The sequence below is a fragment of the Chrysemys picta genome, chromosome 4 (assembly GCF_011386835.1).
Source record: "Chrysemys picta bellii isolate R12L10 chromosome 4, ASM1138683v2, whole genome shotgun sequence".
Classification (NCBI taxonomy): Eukaryota; Metazoa; Chordata; order Testudines; family Emydidae; genus Chrysemys; species Chrysemys picta.
In genome coordinates this window covers 107,056,366-107,073,284 of record NC_088794.1, presented here as the reverse complement: position 1 = coordinate 107,073,284, position 16,919 = coordinate 107,056,366, and the positions used below count along the sequence as shown (strand labels likewise).

Below are 16,919 nucleotides of genomic sequence, written 5' to 3'. Positions count from 1 at the left end.
AATGGACAATTCTTCAAATAAGCCAGGGGCAAATGAGTCACTATCCCCCATCTACCGAAGCTTTGTATTTGCTTTCTGGTAAGTCTTTAGCGACATCAATTAATCACTATCCCCTTGAGGTGAGTTAAGTATTATCCCTCAGCAGAAAGGTGACTTGAATAAGGTTACAGGGAGAGTCAGTTTTAGAGCTAGGATTAGAAGAGTCCCTTGTTCTCAGTCTGATGCTTAGTTCGCTCAGTCAGGTTGGCTCTCACTATTTGGCTATACTCCTTGTGGCCATTGGTTGTCCAGCAGAGGAGCTGGCACAGCTGTTGGGGGGGGGGGAATCTTGCAATGAGCTAGCATACTGGGTGGGACCCTCTCACCCACAACCACCATAGATTGCTCTATGCTCTCTTGGGGGTGTGGGTGGGAGGGGAAATCAAATGATAGTCATAGCTCAATAGTTTGTACAATTAAATATTTTAGCATGTTGGAAGACAAAATGTTCTAAACATGTAAACATTTAATAAAGGTTGATATATAAACACAAATCAGCACCAAGTCAAAGACTGTGAGAACATCATCAAAAACATGAATCACTATGAATTTCAATTATTTGTCATCCATTGTACTTTGGTAGTACCGAAAATCTTGTTCTAAAGAGATATTCGATACTCAGAACTATCAGTAACGCTTTTCTTAAAATGAATTTTCTGTAATATTTACTTTCATCATCAGCTTGTCTACTTATACTTTTGAATCACCGCAGGTTCCTGAAACGTAAGAACTTTACCAAAGAAATAAAACAAATGGATTTGTAATTCACAAGATTAGCCCCAAGCATATACAGCCATTATTTTTGTCATAATACAACTCCTCTAGTTAAAGGAAGATTTAATGTGTTGAGATATTGTGTCCATCATACAGGCTTGGTGCATTGAAGTCTATATTTATCTGCTTACTATCGATTTGCTATGCTCTAGAGTTTGAGATAAACTCAGACGCTTTAGGATGGCTTATTGTATCTTTAACTGAGGGATCAAAATACTATACAAAACCTAGAGAGTAAAATCTCCTTACCATGAAGAATAACATTTAATTATGAGGATTGTTAGTTTGTCATGAGCAACATCTAACAGCATTCCCAGAGACTCACCTAGTCACCACTGTAAACAGATATAAAAAGCCAGAGATATTTTGGTCAGCTGGGTGCCTTGCTCCCTAAATAGTAGCCAAATAAAACAGCAGCTATAAACACTGCAACTGAACATTCTATTTCACAGGAACAATTAACTTTAATTACAAATATCAAGCCTCCCAAAATGTCTGAGAGTTGATAATAGAGGATAAAGTAGCTTTATTCCCATTTATATAGGGGAAATTGGCATGAAAAGGTTATGTAAATTATCTGGAGGAGCTAATGTCAAATATTGGAATAGATTTGGATGCTAGGAGTTCTGGCTTCTAGGTTCTATCTACTAGACATGCGCTCTCCATGACTATGAATGTACCATCATTTAAAAAAAAAAGTAGCATTTTTTGGGGGAGGAAAGTCCCCAATCAGAGGCAAAACCCCACAAATAAACAAAAAAAAATGCAGATTAAAAGAATAATACTTGCCAGGAATCTCAGGCTGAGATTTATGTTTGCTAATAATATTAACAATAAGGGAAACCTAGGGAGGTGATAAATTTGGAGTTTGGGATGTGTGTGCTCTCTTTCCCCTCCTCCCCACCCGGCCAGTTTACAAATAGATAAGTGAATGAACCATACCAAAAGCTCTTACCCTATTCATTTAAGGGCTTGATCTTGTCCTATTTATTTCTACAGTTTATTACAATGGGAGCAGGATTGAGTACTGATGACTGAACCCTACCACTGATCATCTCATTAATTTGAATGAGTTAATTTTAAAGCCTAGATGGGACTATTAATCTTAAACAGCTAAAGGAGACTTCACAAGAACATAAAAATCTGATTAAATACTAAATATTTACTCTAAAAAATGAATGAAGTGTCAGTATTTAAAAATAATCCCTCCAAAAGTCAAAGAAAATATTTTTTGGTGGGAAAAAAAACATCAAAACATTATGTGGCTCTCTAGGGCCAGATCCAACCAGGGCCGGTTCCAGGCACTAGCTGAGCAAGCTGGTGCTTGGGACGGCAGACTGTTCGAGGCTGCATTCTGCCCAATCCTAGGGCGGCATGGCCGCTCTTTTTTTTTGTTCTTGTTCCGCTCCGGTCGCCCTGTAGGGGGTGGCGGCGCGGAGAACCAGAGTGCCCTGCAGGGCAGTCCTCTTCCTTCCCTCCCCACCGACCGGAGCGGAGCCCTCGCAGCAGGTGGTGGTGCAACGGGAGGGGCAGCGTGGCAGCGCCCCTGCTGTAGCCCTGGCTGCCCCCTTCTCTCTCTCTCCTGCCCGCTCCCTCCCCCGCTCTCACCCCCAGCCGGTCCCCCTGCACCTGCGTTCTGGCCGCGCCGCAGGTTTTTTTTTTTGCTTTGCCGTTCTGGCCGCGCTGCAGTTTTTTTTTTGCTTGGGGCGGCCAAAAAGCCAGAGCCGACCCTGGATCCAACTCCAGTTAAAGTTAATGAAAAGACGCCCACTGAATGCAATGGGAGGGGGAATCTGACCAGTAATGAATAAATCACATAAATTATGCCACATAAAACAATATTTTTTTGGTCTAAGTATCAAAGTGGATGAAGAGAATGCAGGGTATATAATAGTACATATTACATATCTGGCTGACCTGGAACAACGCTTCCTCAGCTCTCATCCACTCATGCCCCTTCTCTACCTACGCTACATTGATGACATCATCATCATCTGGACCCATGGGAAGGAGACCCTGGAAGAGTTCCACCATGATTTCAACAGCTTCCACCCCACCATCAACCTCAGCCTGGACCAATCTACACGGGAGGTCCACTTCCTAGACACCACAGTACAAATAAGCGATGGCCACGTTAACATCACCCTATACCGAAAACCCACCAACTGCTACGCCTACCTTCATGCCTCCAGCTTCCACCCCAGACACACCACACGATCCATCGTCTACAGCCAAGCGCTGAGGTACAACCGCATCTGCTCCAACCCCTCAGACAGAGACCAACACCTACAAGATCTTCACCAAGCATTCTCAAAACTACAGTACCCACACAAGGAAATAAAGAAACAAATCAACAGAGCCAGACGTGTACCCAGAAACCTCCTGCTACAAGACAGGCCCAAAAAAGAAACCAACAGAACTCCACTGGCCATCACCTACAGTCCTCAGTTTAAACCTCTCCAACGCATCATCAGTGATCTACAACCCATCCTGGACAATGATCCCTCACTTTCACAGACCTTGGGAGGCAGGCCAGTCCTCACCCACAGACAACCTGCCAACCTTAAGCATATTCTCACCACCAACCACGCACCGCACCATAACAACTCTAACTCAGGAACCAACCCATGCAACAAACCTCGATGCCAACTCTGCCCACATATCTACACCAGCAACACCATCACAGGACCTAACCAGATCAGCTACAACATCACCGACTCATTCACCTGCAGGCCCACCAATGTTATATATGCCATCTTGTGCCAGCAATGCCCCTCTGCTATGTACATTGGCCAAACTGGACAGTCACTACGCAAGAGGATAAATGGACACAAGTCAGATATCAGGAATGGCAATATACAAAAACCTGTAGGAGAACACTTCAACCTCCCTGGCCACACAATAGCAGATGTAAAGGTAGCCATCTTACAGCAAAAAAACTTCAGGACCAGACTCCAAAGAGAAACTGCTGAGCTCCAGTTCATTTGCAAATTTGACACCATCAGATCAGGATTAAACAAAGAATGTGAATGGCTATCCAATTACAGAAGCAGTTTCTCCTCCCTTGGTGTTCACACCTCAACTGCTAGCAGAGCACCTCACCCTCCCTGATTGAACTAACCTCGTTATCTCCATACTAATTTATACCTGCCTCTGGAAATTTCCATTACTTGCATCTGAAGAAGTGAGGTTCTTACCCACGAAAGCTTATGCTCCCAATACTTCTGTTAGTCTTAAAGGTGCTACAGGACCCTCTGTTGCTTATTACATATCTATCTATCTATCTATCTATAGCATTAAGTAATCTTTCAAGAATCCATACTTGAGAAATGTATTTAAACTGGCTTAAGTATGCATGTCACATCGGTTGAAAACTGTCTGCCTAACTGTAAACAAAGGATAATGATAAATGGCAGAGCACCAAACTGCAATAAGGGCTCTGGTGTGGTATCATAGGGATGTGTGTTAGCTCAGTTTTATTTAACAGCTTTATTAATTAACTGAAAGGATGATGCAGGAAGAGAGCAGAATGCTGGTCAAATTCATAGGTGGTGCTAAATCTCATGAACACCACTGAAAACAAAGAAAGGGGATTTAGAGATATTAGAAATATTGGCAGAAAGGGGATTTTTAGCCTGGAGAAACATAAGCTAATGCATCTGAGGGAAAGTAATCCAAAACAGAGAACTTTAGTATGAGTGAGATATTTAGTAAACTCTTATAACCAATGGAGAATTTGGGGAACATGAAAAAAAGATGTGACATGTGAACCCTGCAGGGTTTGGTTCTCAGAGGTTCTTACTCTGAACTCTCCAGGTTTGCTCACAGGCATTGGCAGCAAGCCAACTCCCAGATAGTCACTGGGAGATCTAAATGATGAACTTGAACCTCCTAGGGGGAATATCTCATTATCCTCCCTACACAACACTTACACTCGAGGTTATGTGACCTGGCTGGCCCTCAGCTGACTAAAGTGAGTGTTTGCTAACTCACTGCACATTTATTGCAGTGGAGAAAGGACACAGACACATCCTGTCCACCAGCAAGCCCTTTATGGACTGATGATAGTAGTCCAGCCCTCAGAAGAGTTAGCGAGGAGGAAGAAAAAAGTAAGAGTACATACATATACCTGACACTCACACCTAGACCCATGATGAAGTGGGTGGGGAGAGAAAACAAGGCAGATCTGGTATACAAATAGATCAAATGTATGAAATGAGGGTCCTCCAAGATTTGTTGAGTGGAGAAGAGTGGCTCCGCAAACCTGTTGTGACCAGGCCCAGAAGTTTGCAAATACAATAAACTCACCATATGTACAAATGGCTTCATGGCTGTTCTTTTGCACAGAACAAGACAAAAGCTAATGTTGTTTTGAGCTGCATACACAAAAGCCATCATCATAAACCAGGAAAGTGATAATCCCCCTCTACACACCAAAGGTGAGGCTGAACACTTAGGACATTCTGCACACATCAATACCCAAAGGAATTTGGCACTTTGCAGTGAATTCAGAGAAAACCACAGTCACATAGCTCAAGCCCAAGCCCCTGCAAGTTCCTCAACTAGGCATTTCATCACCTATCTCACCTGTGGTGCTCAGAGTCAGGACACACCTAACCTCCACAAACACCTGGTGATGGTGGTGCCCCTTCCCCATTGTAACCTGTAGCTCAGGGGTTAGAGCATTCTCCCAGGACATGGGAGACCTACTTTCATAATCCCCACTCTGCCTGATATGGAGCAGAGACTTGAACCTAGCTCTTTCAGCTCTTCAGGTTTGTGCCCTGGCCCTTAAGTACTCTAGGGAAGTATGTACCTCAGTCTTCCCCGTTGAAGCTGCTACACCTTGTATAATCACTGACACAGGAACTTGGGCATCCCACTTCCAACGTGAGCACCTTAACCCCTGGGCTATGAAGTCAATTTCATTCTGTCTGTGACTATTTAATTATTTTTAGAAAGTGGAACTGCTTCAACAGCAGAGATTGAGAAAGACGCACCCCTAAATATCCTACAGCTCAGTGGTCAGGGCAAAGAACTAAGAGGTAGGAGACCTAGGTTCAAGTCAGAGAGGGGATTTAAACCCAGAACTCTCACATGCTGAGTTAGTGCTCTAACCACTAGCTTATAAGGATGGGGTGGCAACAGCACCACCACTAGCTCTGTATGTGAGATTAGGCATGCCTAGCAGATCAGGCCCCACAGGTGAGCTAAGCAGGGTAACACATAGTTTGAGGATCTCACTGGGGTTCAGGCTTGAGCTAGGTAGCTGAGTACATGCCCAGCAGCAGAATTTAGGGACCTAGTATCAATAGGATTAGGCAGCAGCTCAGTGGGTGTTTGAGGAGCTAAATTTTGGATTGAGGCACCTAAAATGGCAGATAGGCACCAAAATCCTTTTGTGAAAGCAGCACACAGTGCCTTATCTGTATCCTCCCCTCAGCATTGCTTCTCTATCCAACATGATGGGTATGGAGACTTCTGTGTGTGCAATGTAGTGAAAGAATTCAAACTGGAAATCACTGAGAGTTACTGATGACAGCTGAAAGGCACCATCAGCCAATCAGAATGTGGCTTTGAACAATCAGTACCCAGCCCTGCACCAATGAATTATGGGTTCATCTTAATATTCATGATATATTTTAGTTAAACATTTTCTTTCTAATAGGTTCGTTTAAAAAAAAAAAACAAAAAAACAATATACCTAAGTATACAAGAATGGGGAAAACAAATCTGGTCTTAGCTCATATTTCCAAGACATAAAATGTACAGTATATCATTTGTATAAGGAGAATTTTTAATAAGAAAGATACTGTGTTGTATTGTGTAAGCCTATTTCATTACAGAGGGAGATGGCATGATACTAGAATTATAAATGTATTCGTGTATTATAGGGGAAGCGTGTAGCAACTCCTAACAAAGTTTTTATATAGACCTCACAGTATATACATACAATGGCTTTACCACTCAGGAGTAATGTGGCTAATGCAAACTCATGTTAATAAAACCCTTAATGTTACTTCACTCAATATTGCGTAATGCATAATATATTTATATCTATATTATATTTTGAGCTGTATATATACACACACACATTTTATACATTAAATGTTTTATACAAATAATCTAAATAAGCAACAACTGCAAAAAGATGGTTTACATGATATTTTTATGCATAAAATGTTTCTGCCTTTTAAAGATTTACTAAAAGTTAATACAGTGGTGTCACTGATAACACCGGTCCACAATTTTTGAGAAGTCGTCTGCTTCAGAGATAAAATGTGCTATTTATTATGTATTTTGATGTGCTGAATTCAAATATGACAATTAAAACAACTGATTGGCTACTGTTTCTAAGGTATTTAAGTTTTTACATTTTATATCTATGTATATTGTGTAGATAGTAGAGTTTAAATCATAAATTGTAAACCTAGGTCTTTTCATGTATTTATGATTGCTTTAGATGATAATATTTCACCTGTCCTGTTTATGTAACACTTTAAAAATCAGCAAAAGGGTTATATAAATAAAATTTATTATGAAACAAAAGGCAAAAAACTATTATGTACATAGTTTAGTCCTATTCAGTGTCTACTCGGCGCTTCTTGGCTTGTCTCTTGTATTCATTAAATGGAGCATCTCTTGTCACTGTCCAGCAATAGTCTGCAAGCATTGATGGGCTCCATTTGCCCTGATAGCGTTTCTCCATTGTTGCAATGTCCTGGTGAAATCGCTCGCCGTGCTCGTTGCTCACTGCTCCGCAGTTCGGTGGAAAAAAATCTAGATGAGAGTGCAAAAAATGTATCTTTAGTGACATGTTGCAACCAAGGTTTTTGTATGCCTTGAGGAGGTTTTCCACCAACAACCTGTAGTTGTCTGCCTTGTTGTTTCCGAGAAAATTTATTGCCACTAACTGCAAGGCTTTCCATGCCGTCATTTCCTTGCCACGCAGTGCATGGTCAAATGCATCATCTCGAAGAAGTTCACAAATCTGAGGACCAACAAAGACACCCTCCTTTATCTTAGCTTCACTTAACCTTGGAAATTTTCCACGGAGGTACTTGAAAGCTGCTTGTGTTTTGTCAATGGCCTTGACAAAGTTCTTCATCAGACCCACCTTGATGTGTAAGGGTGGTAACAAAATCTTCCTTGATTCAACAAGTGGTGGATGCTGAACACTTTTCCTCCCAGGCTCCAATGACTGTCGGAGTGGCTAATCTTTCTTGATGTAGTGGGAATCTCTTGCATGATTATCCCATTCGCAGAGAAAACAGCAGTACTTTGTGTATGCAGTCTGCAGACCAAGCAAGAGAGCAACAACCTTCAAATCACCACAAAGCTGCCACTGATGTTGGTCATAGTTTATGCACCTCAAAAGTTGTTTCATGTTGTCATAGGTTTCCTTCAGATGGACTGCATGACCAACTGGAATTGATGGCAAAACATTGCCATTATGCAGTAAAACAGCTTTAAGACTCGTCTTCGATGAATCAATGAACAGTCTCCACTCATCTGGATCGTGAACGATGTTGAGGGCTGCCATCACACCATCAATGTTGTTGCAGGCTACAAGATCAACTTCCATGAAGAAGAATGGGACAAGATCCTTTTGACGGTCAGGGAACATGGAAACCCTAACATCACCTGCCAGGAGATTCCACTGCTGTAGTCTGGAGCCCAACAGCTCTGCCTTACTCTTGGGTAGTTCCAAATCCCTGACAAGGTCATTCAGTTCACCTTGTGTTATGAGGTGTGCTTCAGAGGAGGAATATGGGAGAAAATGTGGGTCCTGTGACATTGATGGTTCAGGACCAGAAGTTTCATCCTCTTCCTTGTCTGACTCAAGTGAGAATGATTCTGGTGCACCAGGAACCGGCAGTCCTTCTCCGTGGGGTACTGGGCGTATAGCTGATGGAATGTTTGGATAACGCACAGTCTACTTTTTCTTCTTTGACACACCTTTCCCAACTGGAGGCACCATGCAGAAGTAACAAATGCTGGTATGATCTGTTGGCTCTCTCCAAATCATTGGCACTGCAAAAGGCATAGATTTCCTTTTCCTGTTCAACCACTGGTGAAGATTTGTTGCACCAGTGTTGCAGCATATGTGTGGGGCCCACCTCTTGTCCTGATCTCCAATTTTGCAGCCAAAATAAAGGTGATAGGCTTTCTTAACCATAGTGGTTATACTGCGCTTTTGTGATGCAAAAGTCACTTCACCACAAACATAGCAGAAGTTATCTGCAATGTTCACACAAGTACAAGGCATCTCTGCTCACTCTGGCTAAACAGAAATGTGTCCCTTTGCAAAATCAAACACTGACAAATAAGAGAGCACAACACTGATTTCTAGAGCTGATATAGGGCAATTTGTTCAGCAGAGTGATGTAAGCTTCGTTATGATTGCATCATCCATGACTTCTAGCAATAACATGATGCAATTCATATCATGTATGACGCAATACCAGCTTCAGATTGCATCATTCATTGTTTTGCCTAAAAAGCAAGTTCTGTCCAAACCCAGTCATAGATTTATTCATAGATCCAGTCAAAGATGTATTTTAGTCATTTCTGGTTTAAATTGAGATCCCTTCCCTTTAGAACTCACTTATCCTCCGCCATTCCCAAGTCAAGGGTCGTATATACTGACCCAATAGCATATCTTGAAAACTAGAGCCAATCAAGAATTTTAAGCATCATTTTCGTTCTCAGTGACCCAGAATTAGTAAAGTTTAACTACATTTATTTCAGAGGCATTTTGGCTGTACAGCAGGGGGGGAGGGATAGCTCAGTGGTTCGAGCATTGGCCTGCTAAACCCAGGGTTGTGAGTTCAATCCTTGAGGGGGCCACTTGGGGATCTGGGGCAAAATCAGTACTTGGTCCTGCTAGTGAAGGCAGGGGGCTGGACTCGATGACCTTTCAAGGTCCCTTCCAGTTCTAGGAGATGGGATATCTCCATTAATTTAATTTAATTTAGAGGATATATTCCTGTCTAGGAATAGCAGAACAGCAATCCATGGAAAATTGACCAATATTATATAAATTAGAGAATCTAAAAATAGCCTCAAAATATGCACCGATAATTTTTAGTTCAGGATTAGTGTTCCAAGCAAGGATAAAAAAAATATTATTCTTCATTCTTAAACTGTTTCTCGGCAAACCAACATCAAGAAAAATGTTTCCATAATCATAACCAATTCCATGTTGAACAGCTCAAATCAGGTTAAAAAAAGTCAAGACACTCTGAAGACACGGAATTTAACTTCTGTTGAACAAAGTCCTCAGTTTGTAAAGGATAAAAATATTTTAGAGGTTTTGTCATTTTCAGGGGCTCTATGCTTCTTCAGTGTATGTGTGTATACATCTTCATGGACCAATATATTCCTAAAGATGACTCAATTATTGCATGCATCAATACAAGGGGAGAAGTTATCCCTTATTGGCATGCTTTTATACTTAAATATTCAAGAAACCAAACAGCTTTTCAAGTTTTATAAGAAATGTTAAAGAGATTAAAGAAAACTACCGAATTATAAAATATTTGGTGTAGTCAGTTTGTAAAGACTTACTGCTAAATTTCACCTTGGCATTTTATTGAAAGATATTGGGTGATTTTGCCTTTAAAATTTTAATAGGCAACTAAACTGAACATTCTACACAGTAAGCATCTTAATGTTTTATTCATTGAATTCTTTATACAGAATAAGTTTCACTGATATTTAATTCACTGCAGTATTCTGTTGGTGGTGCAACACAGGATTACATTAATTATAAACAAAGAACAAAGATCTGACTTTTTTAAATTATATACATATATATATATATACACACACACACACACACATACACACACGTATACACACACACACACACACATACATACACACACATATATATATGTATATATATATATATTTTTTTTTCTCAGTTGACAAATAGCATCACAATTACAGTATAAAAACTGAAATCACCATGGAAGCTAAGGCCTACATTTTTTTAAATCTCCAATTAAATTTCCCTCTGTATATATTTACCAGAGATATTAGGAACAAAATTCCAGTACCTTGAAAATAAACAAGTCTATTGTAATTTCTAGCAACCACTATCAAGAAATGAAGAAAACATACAAGATAAAAATGTTTCTCTTCATTGAAGTCAGAAATCTGTCACCTATTCAGACTATGTATGTTCAAAATCCATAAAGTTGTGTATATAATGAATTTTAAAATAATCCGTAAAACATTACTTAACAAAATGCCACTTTTCAAACTCAATGTGTGGGATTTTAAAAATATTCAAAGAAGAATCTACTAAAGAACACATTTAAAAACAATACATTTTAGTAGCAAAATTGCCTATAACAAAATACATAAAATACTAATTGGAGTTAACGTGTCAGTGTGAGATGTTCAAGACAACGTCACATGTTTATCAAGATATTGCTCTTACGATTATTGTAAAAATGCTCATTTAAAAAATTTAAAGCAATGCTTTTCGTGGTTTGAACTTTAATTAGAACAATTATAAGAGACAATTCCATTAGCTAAACTATGGAGAATCTGTATGGAATGACATTCTTCCTTGCTTTATAGCAGTACTAAAGATTACCTATAAACTTCATTTTAAAATAGCAATGGTATAATTTTCTAGTATCTTTATTTTCTGTTACTATATATATATAGCCATATAGTATTTTAATATTAATCTAAAGCAGGGGTCAGCAACCTTTCAGAAGTGGTGTGCCGAGTCTTCATTTATTCACTCTAATTTAAGGTTTTGCGTGCCAGTAATACATTTAATGTTTTTAGAAGGTCTCTTTCTATTATAACTAAACTATTGTTGTATGTAAAGTAAATAAGTAAATAAATTCTTTAAATGTTTAAGAAGCTTCATGTAAAATTAAATTAAAATGCAGAGCCCCTAGACAGGTGGCCAGGACCCGGGCAATGTGAGTGCCACTGAAAATCAGCTCGCGTGCCACCTTCGGCACACATGCCATAGGTTGCCTACCCCGATCTAAAGACTACACAAGAAATACTGACAATGTCACCAAGTAGGTGTGTCATGCCAAGCTTTTTTTTTTTTAATTGAACCTTTTAGTAAGAGTTAAAGACAATTTCTAACCAGGCCAAATACAAGAGCAGCATTTTAACAACTCATTATGGAATAAGGGATGCAGTTGTAATAGAATACATAAAAACAGATGATATTGCAAATATTTTTGGATCTATAATAAGCTTAACTTGAAATGGAGTTGTGGAAATGTATTTGTAACATAAAAATAGATAATTTTATAATCAAAGATGAATTTAACATCATGGCCAACTAAACGTATACTTCCACACAGGAAGCAGAAAGTTAAAAATGAAATTCAAAACACGAAGACTGAAAATTGTTTTACCAGCTAGAACTTTTAAATATAGTTTTCTTTTTAGCCTACTTCCAATAGAAATAATTTGGTTTGTTTCCTGTACAGTTTGATGCTTTGTCTATACCATATATAGTAGAAAAATAAATTCTTTAGCAACCTAGAAACAGTTTATAAAACTCTTGAAGTTTAATTTTTCTTTGCTAAACATGCCAATGTTAGACTGACACCTATAAATAAAAGCTATGTAGACAACAGATGTAATGTAAAACAAGTTAAGAATACTACAATTTACAGGACAGACTTTATTATTGTACTTTATCAATTCCTGTGTGCTTTGCGACAGGAATAGGGCTTTTTGTTCTTGTTTTCTTAGAAAAGATAATTACTTGCAAGAATATAACACAAATATCAAGATAATTTATCATATACATGTACTTCAACAGCAGCCTTGTTTATGGTATCATCTTAATCTAGAATGATAATCCAAGTCATAATTAGAAGTACAATACCTAGGACATAATTGGGAAAGGCAATTTTTATTTTAGGAAAATGGAGTAAATCAAAAACTCTTAAGAGCCTTAATCCTCAAAATCATCTATTTACTATAATACATAGAAGACGATCTTAAAATCTCATTATGAATGAAGATTACAACGGTGACCATGATAAAGCTTTTTTAAACTACACATAACATATCCTAGCAGCTGAGTGAACCAAATTTTTTTTTTTCTTTTCCAGACCCAAAAACAAAAAGCTATAATTTGAGTATGAAAGAAAAAAACTGCTAAAAGTCTCACAAATATTTTTTACCTATGTCCTCCCCTCAATTCTGCGACAATGTGTAGTCTTCTAAAACAATTACCACCAATTAAATGTTGAAAAATTTTTTTTAAAAGCAGCACTCTTTTAAAGCAAAATTGGTACCAATGTAAAAGAAAAAAGTAATAATTAAAAATGGTGCAAAAAGTCAGTAATTTTGAATTTTTAGTACAACATACCACAGAAAAAATATGAATACAAATATGTGATTTTATATATACACTCCAAAGAGGTTAATTGTCAGTACCCAAAGTATTTATTGCTATATATTAGCAATGCATTTTTGTATATCTTTAAAGGGCCGCATAAAAATAGATTTAAAGAATAGATTAAATTGAAGTCCTAGATTAAAACATTGTTTGGTTTACAGAATTTTACTACAACAAAGTTCATGTTTATGTATGAAAAGTTATATAACCTTATATGAAAATGTCATGAACTATTTTCTACACACTAGATGTGTTCCCAAGTGGGAAAAATTAAAATATCTAAAATATATTAGATTAAGTTTACAAGACCATCAATGATCTTTTAAACATGCAGCTGTTTACAGAATTAACAGTATTACAAAATGTTTAATTCAGTAATGGAACATAAGGAAATAACTAGGAGACATCAAAATTTTTGCACAATATTTGAAACTCACTTTTACAACAAGCATGTCCTTGGTATTGTGCTGTAAGAAATAATAAGCAAGTTCAACAAATTGTCCACAGGTTTACTTAGAAGTAAAGATGGAAGGTGCAGGATTGTAATATTTTCAACAGTGCATTTTGCATTTTTTCAAAAACCATCCCAAGCATACTATAGCATAAGTAGCCAGGAGGTTACAAAATAAACTACAGCTGGGCTTCAGTTCTCTACACAGAATGCCTGAATGTGAATAACGCTGACAAAAATAGCACATTAAATAACAAAAACAGCCATAAAGCAGGCTGTAAGCACTGAATGTATCATAAATGTGATCTTTTAAATCATTAAATTTCTATAGAAAAATTTTATTCACAATATATTGTGACAAACTGCCACAGGAATGATATAGTGATTGCAATAAGGTTTCATGCAGCAGCAGCTTTGTACTTTATAGCTATTTTTGTTTTTAAAAATTAAACCTCTCCAGTCATGCTTATCCCATGGTTTTGATCTGCAGTGTGTATGAATGAAGAAATACAGTATGGGTTATAACAAAAATGTCCCATCAGTTTGGATGTGATTTTTCATAAATATGAAGTACATTACTGAATCCTGAAACATGCATGTCTAGCTTTATTTTCTGTCCAATGCCAGGCTGCCTGCATCTTCTTCTATTTATATAATACCAAGAGGATCTGCTTGTAATTGTGGTTGTATCAGCTGAGGTTGCAATGGTGGTGGTAACTGAAGTGGTACCATTGGTTCCACCATCTGCACTGTGTTGGATGGTGGTGGCTGACATGCCACAGAGTTGGAGGTTTCTATAATCTCTCCATTGTAAAAGAAAAACTGGCACTGTTGAATGAAGGTCTCTATAACCGACTGGTGAATCTTGGTGGTAGACAGGAACTCTCGGTTTTCAAAATCAGGTCTCATCAAAGTTGGCCAGAAACAAATTGATAAGTTATCAGCAGTCATAAGATTGGTTCTATTTTGCTGGCTAACCCTGAAATGAGAATAAATTTTCAGAACACATTCACAAAGAACAATTAAAAAAGATATATAAACAGGTCTGATTTCAAATATTTTCATAAACATGAACGTTAATGCAAAAGAATATATTTTACAAATATCTATTAAAACAATAGCCCATATTCTTAGATGTTACACTGATGCAAATCCAGAAATGAATAAATTATTTCAGATTTAACAGCTAACAGATAAGACTTCGACTCAGTGTTTTACTATTCAAATTTGAATCATTGTGAAAACTAAAATGCAACAAGTTATACAACACTTTAAAGAAGTGAGAATGAATGTATATGTTAGAGTCCAGCAACTCACAGGGGATTTCCTGCCCTGCAAGGTAAAATCCATTAGCTCTGTATAACGTTTGACCTTTGTGCTGAGAGGGCTGGCTACGGGAGAGCTAAGGTAAATTTTGGAGTGGCTATAGCCCAAACAAGACCTCCCATAGCACTGCTCCTGCCTATGTGTCTGACTTTTAAATTATAAATTACTTTTTTTTGCCGATCTCAGTGTTCTGATTGGTCTTCGGTTTAATGCAGCCCTATAGCTGCTGAACAATCAAGCTCTCTAATGTTGTCTCAGCCCCAGGGGCAGCATTAGGGAAAATTTTGACAGGTTTCAGAGTAGCAGCCGTGTTAGTCTGTATCCGCAAAAAGAACAGGAGTACTTGTGGCACCTTAGAGACTAACAAATTTATTAGAGCATAAGCTTTCGTGGACTACAGCCCACTTCTGCATCCGAAGAAGTACAAGTACTCCTGTTCTTTTTATTAGGGAAAATGGCATCCCCGAGCAAACTTCTATTTTGGTGCCCCTTCTTTGGAGGCAGAGTGGGGCTGGATGGGGTCAGGCTGTCAGCCCCAGCATGTATGGGGCTAGGGCTTACAGGCAGAGCCCCGCCATGCATGGGGGCTTACAACTCATGAGCCCCACATAAGAACTTTGCGACCTCCAGTTTGAGGACCCCTATTCTAGAAGAAAAAGAAGACAGCATGCCTATACAAAGCGGAACCTATATTTAATAATATCTATATATCAAAAGAAAAAAGCAAGTGAAGATTGAAATATTTCACTTCATTATAGGCTTTTCATATTAGCCAGTGATAAAATAGTGTCTGAAATTAAGCCGTGCTATTAAGCAAATTCCCACTGTTATCAGTAGGTGTTTTGCATACATCAAGATGCACAGGTTGAAGTGCAACATGTCGCCCCTCACAGTTACTTTGAGGAACATACACTGTTGAAAGCAAGATGATTCTGCCATGTCATCATTAGCTAATGTGAAAAATGGAGAGTATAAATAGGAGTAAGATTGACTTTTATTTTTTAAAATGTTTAAATTTAATATAGCTGGGCAAAGCTGGCAAATTTTTTTTGCGAAATTCAATGGAAAAGTTTTCACCCATTCATTTTGAATGGTTTGAGCCCTCCCAATTTTATTTTTCACAAAATTTCAAAGTCCCATTTTTTTAAAGTTTCTCTTGAGAAATCTACTCCCAACCTGATGTTTCAGTTTTATATCTTTGACAGCTTGCGCAAAAGCACCACAGTAGCTTGAGTTCCAGCTGATTTCATTTTTTAGTTCTGATACTCAAGTTCAAGATGCTAAAAAGATGTTTTTAACTTGGGTGGGTAATGGGGCAAATCTATAATACAAACAGTTTAGGCCAGGTCATGCACTTTGCTTTTTGTTTTGCAAGATGGAAGCTGTTGAACGAAGCATCATAAATTAAGCTGAAAAGAATAAAAAAGGTACCAATATGCTGCTTCAGTGATTATCCTGAGACTCAGAGAAATCCTCCAAACTGAGGGAAAAAATTAACTATATTGTACATTTCAGATATTTGTATAGATTGATAGTTATTGTACATCAGTGTCCTCCAACCTTTTTACACCCAAGATCACTTTTTGAATTTAAGGGCAACCTAGGATCTACTCTGCCTAGGGTGACCAGATATCCCGATTTTATAGTGACAGTCCCGATTTTGGAGTCTTTTTCTTATATAGGCTCCTATTACACACACACACCCTCCGATTTTTCACATTTGCTGTCTGGTCACCTAACCCCGCCCCTTGCCCAAAGCCCCGCCCACTCCACCCCACTCTCTCTGTCACTCGCTCTCCCCCACCCTCACTCACTTTTACCAGGCTGGAGCAGGGAGCTGGGGCTCAGGAGGTGGTGCGGGCTCTGGGCTGGGGCCGAGGGGTTTGCAGTGTGGGAGGGGGCTCTGGGCTGAGCCTGGGGCAGAGGGTT

The 16,919-nt window shown here is 38.6% G+C and overlaps 1 protein-coding gene across 6 annotated transcripts in view; it reads right to left on the bottom strand.

The window, feature by feature from the left end:
* Positions 1 to 12,347: 12,347 nt before the first annotated feature.
* ARHGAP5 (Rho GTPase activating protein 5) overlaps positions 12,348 to 16,919 on the bottom strand; it is an 81,145-nt gene continuing 76,573 nt past the window's right edge. For 4 of the 6 annotated variants that reach the window (XR_010601076.1, XM_005285315.5, XM_024101876.3 and 1 more), the window contains one exon: positions 12,348 to 14,643. Coding sequence is in view for 3 of the 6 variants with exons in the window: in XM_005285315.5 (XP_005285372.2) it covers positions 14,313 to 14,643 (331 nt within the window). In the remaining 3 variants the exon portion in view is untranslated. The remainder of the gene's footprint in view (positions 14,644 to 16,919) is intronic. The other 2 variants (XR_010601075.1, XR_006176151.2) reach the window with 2 other exon arrangements.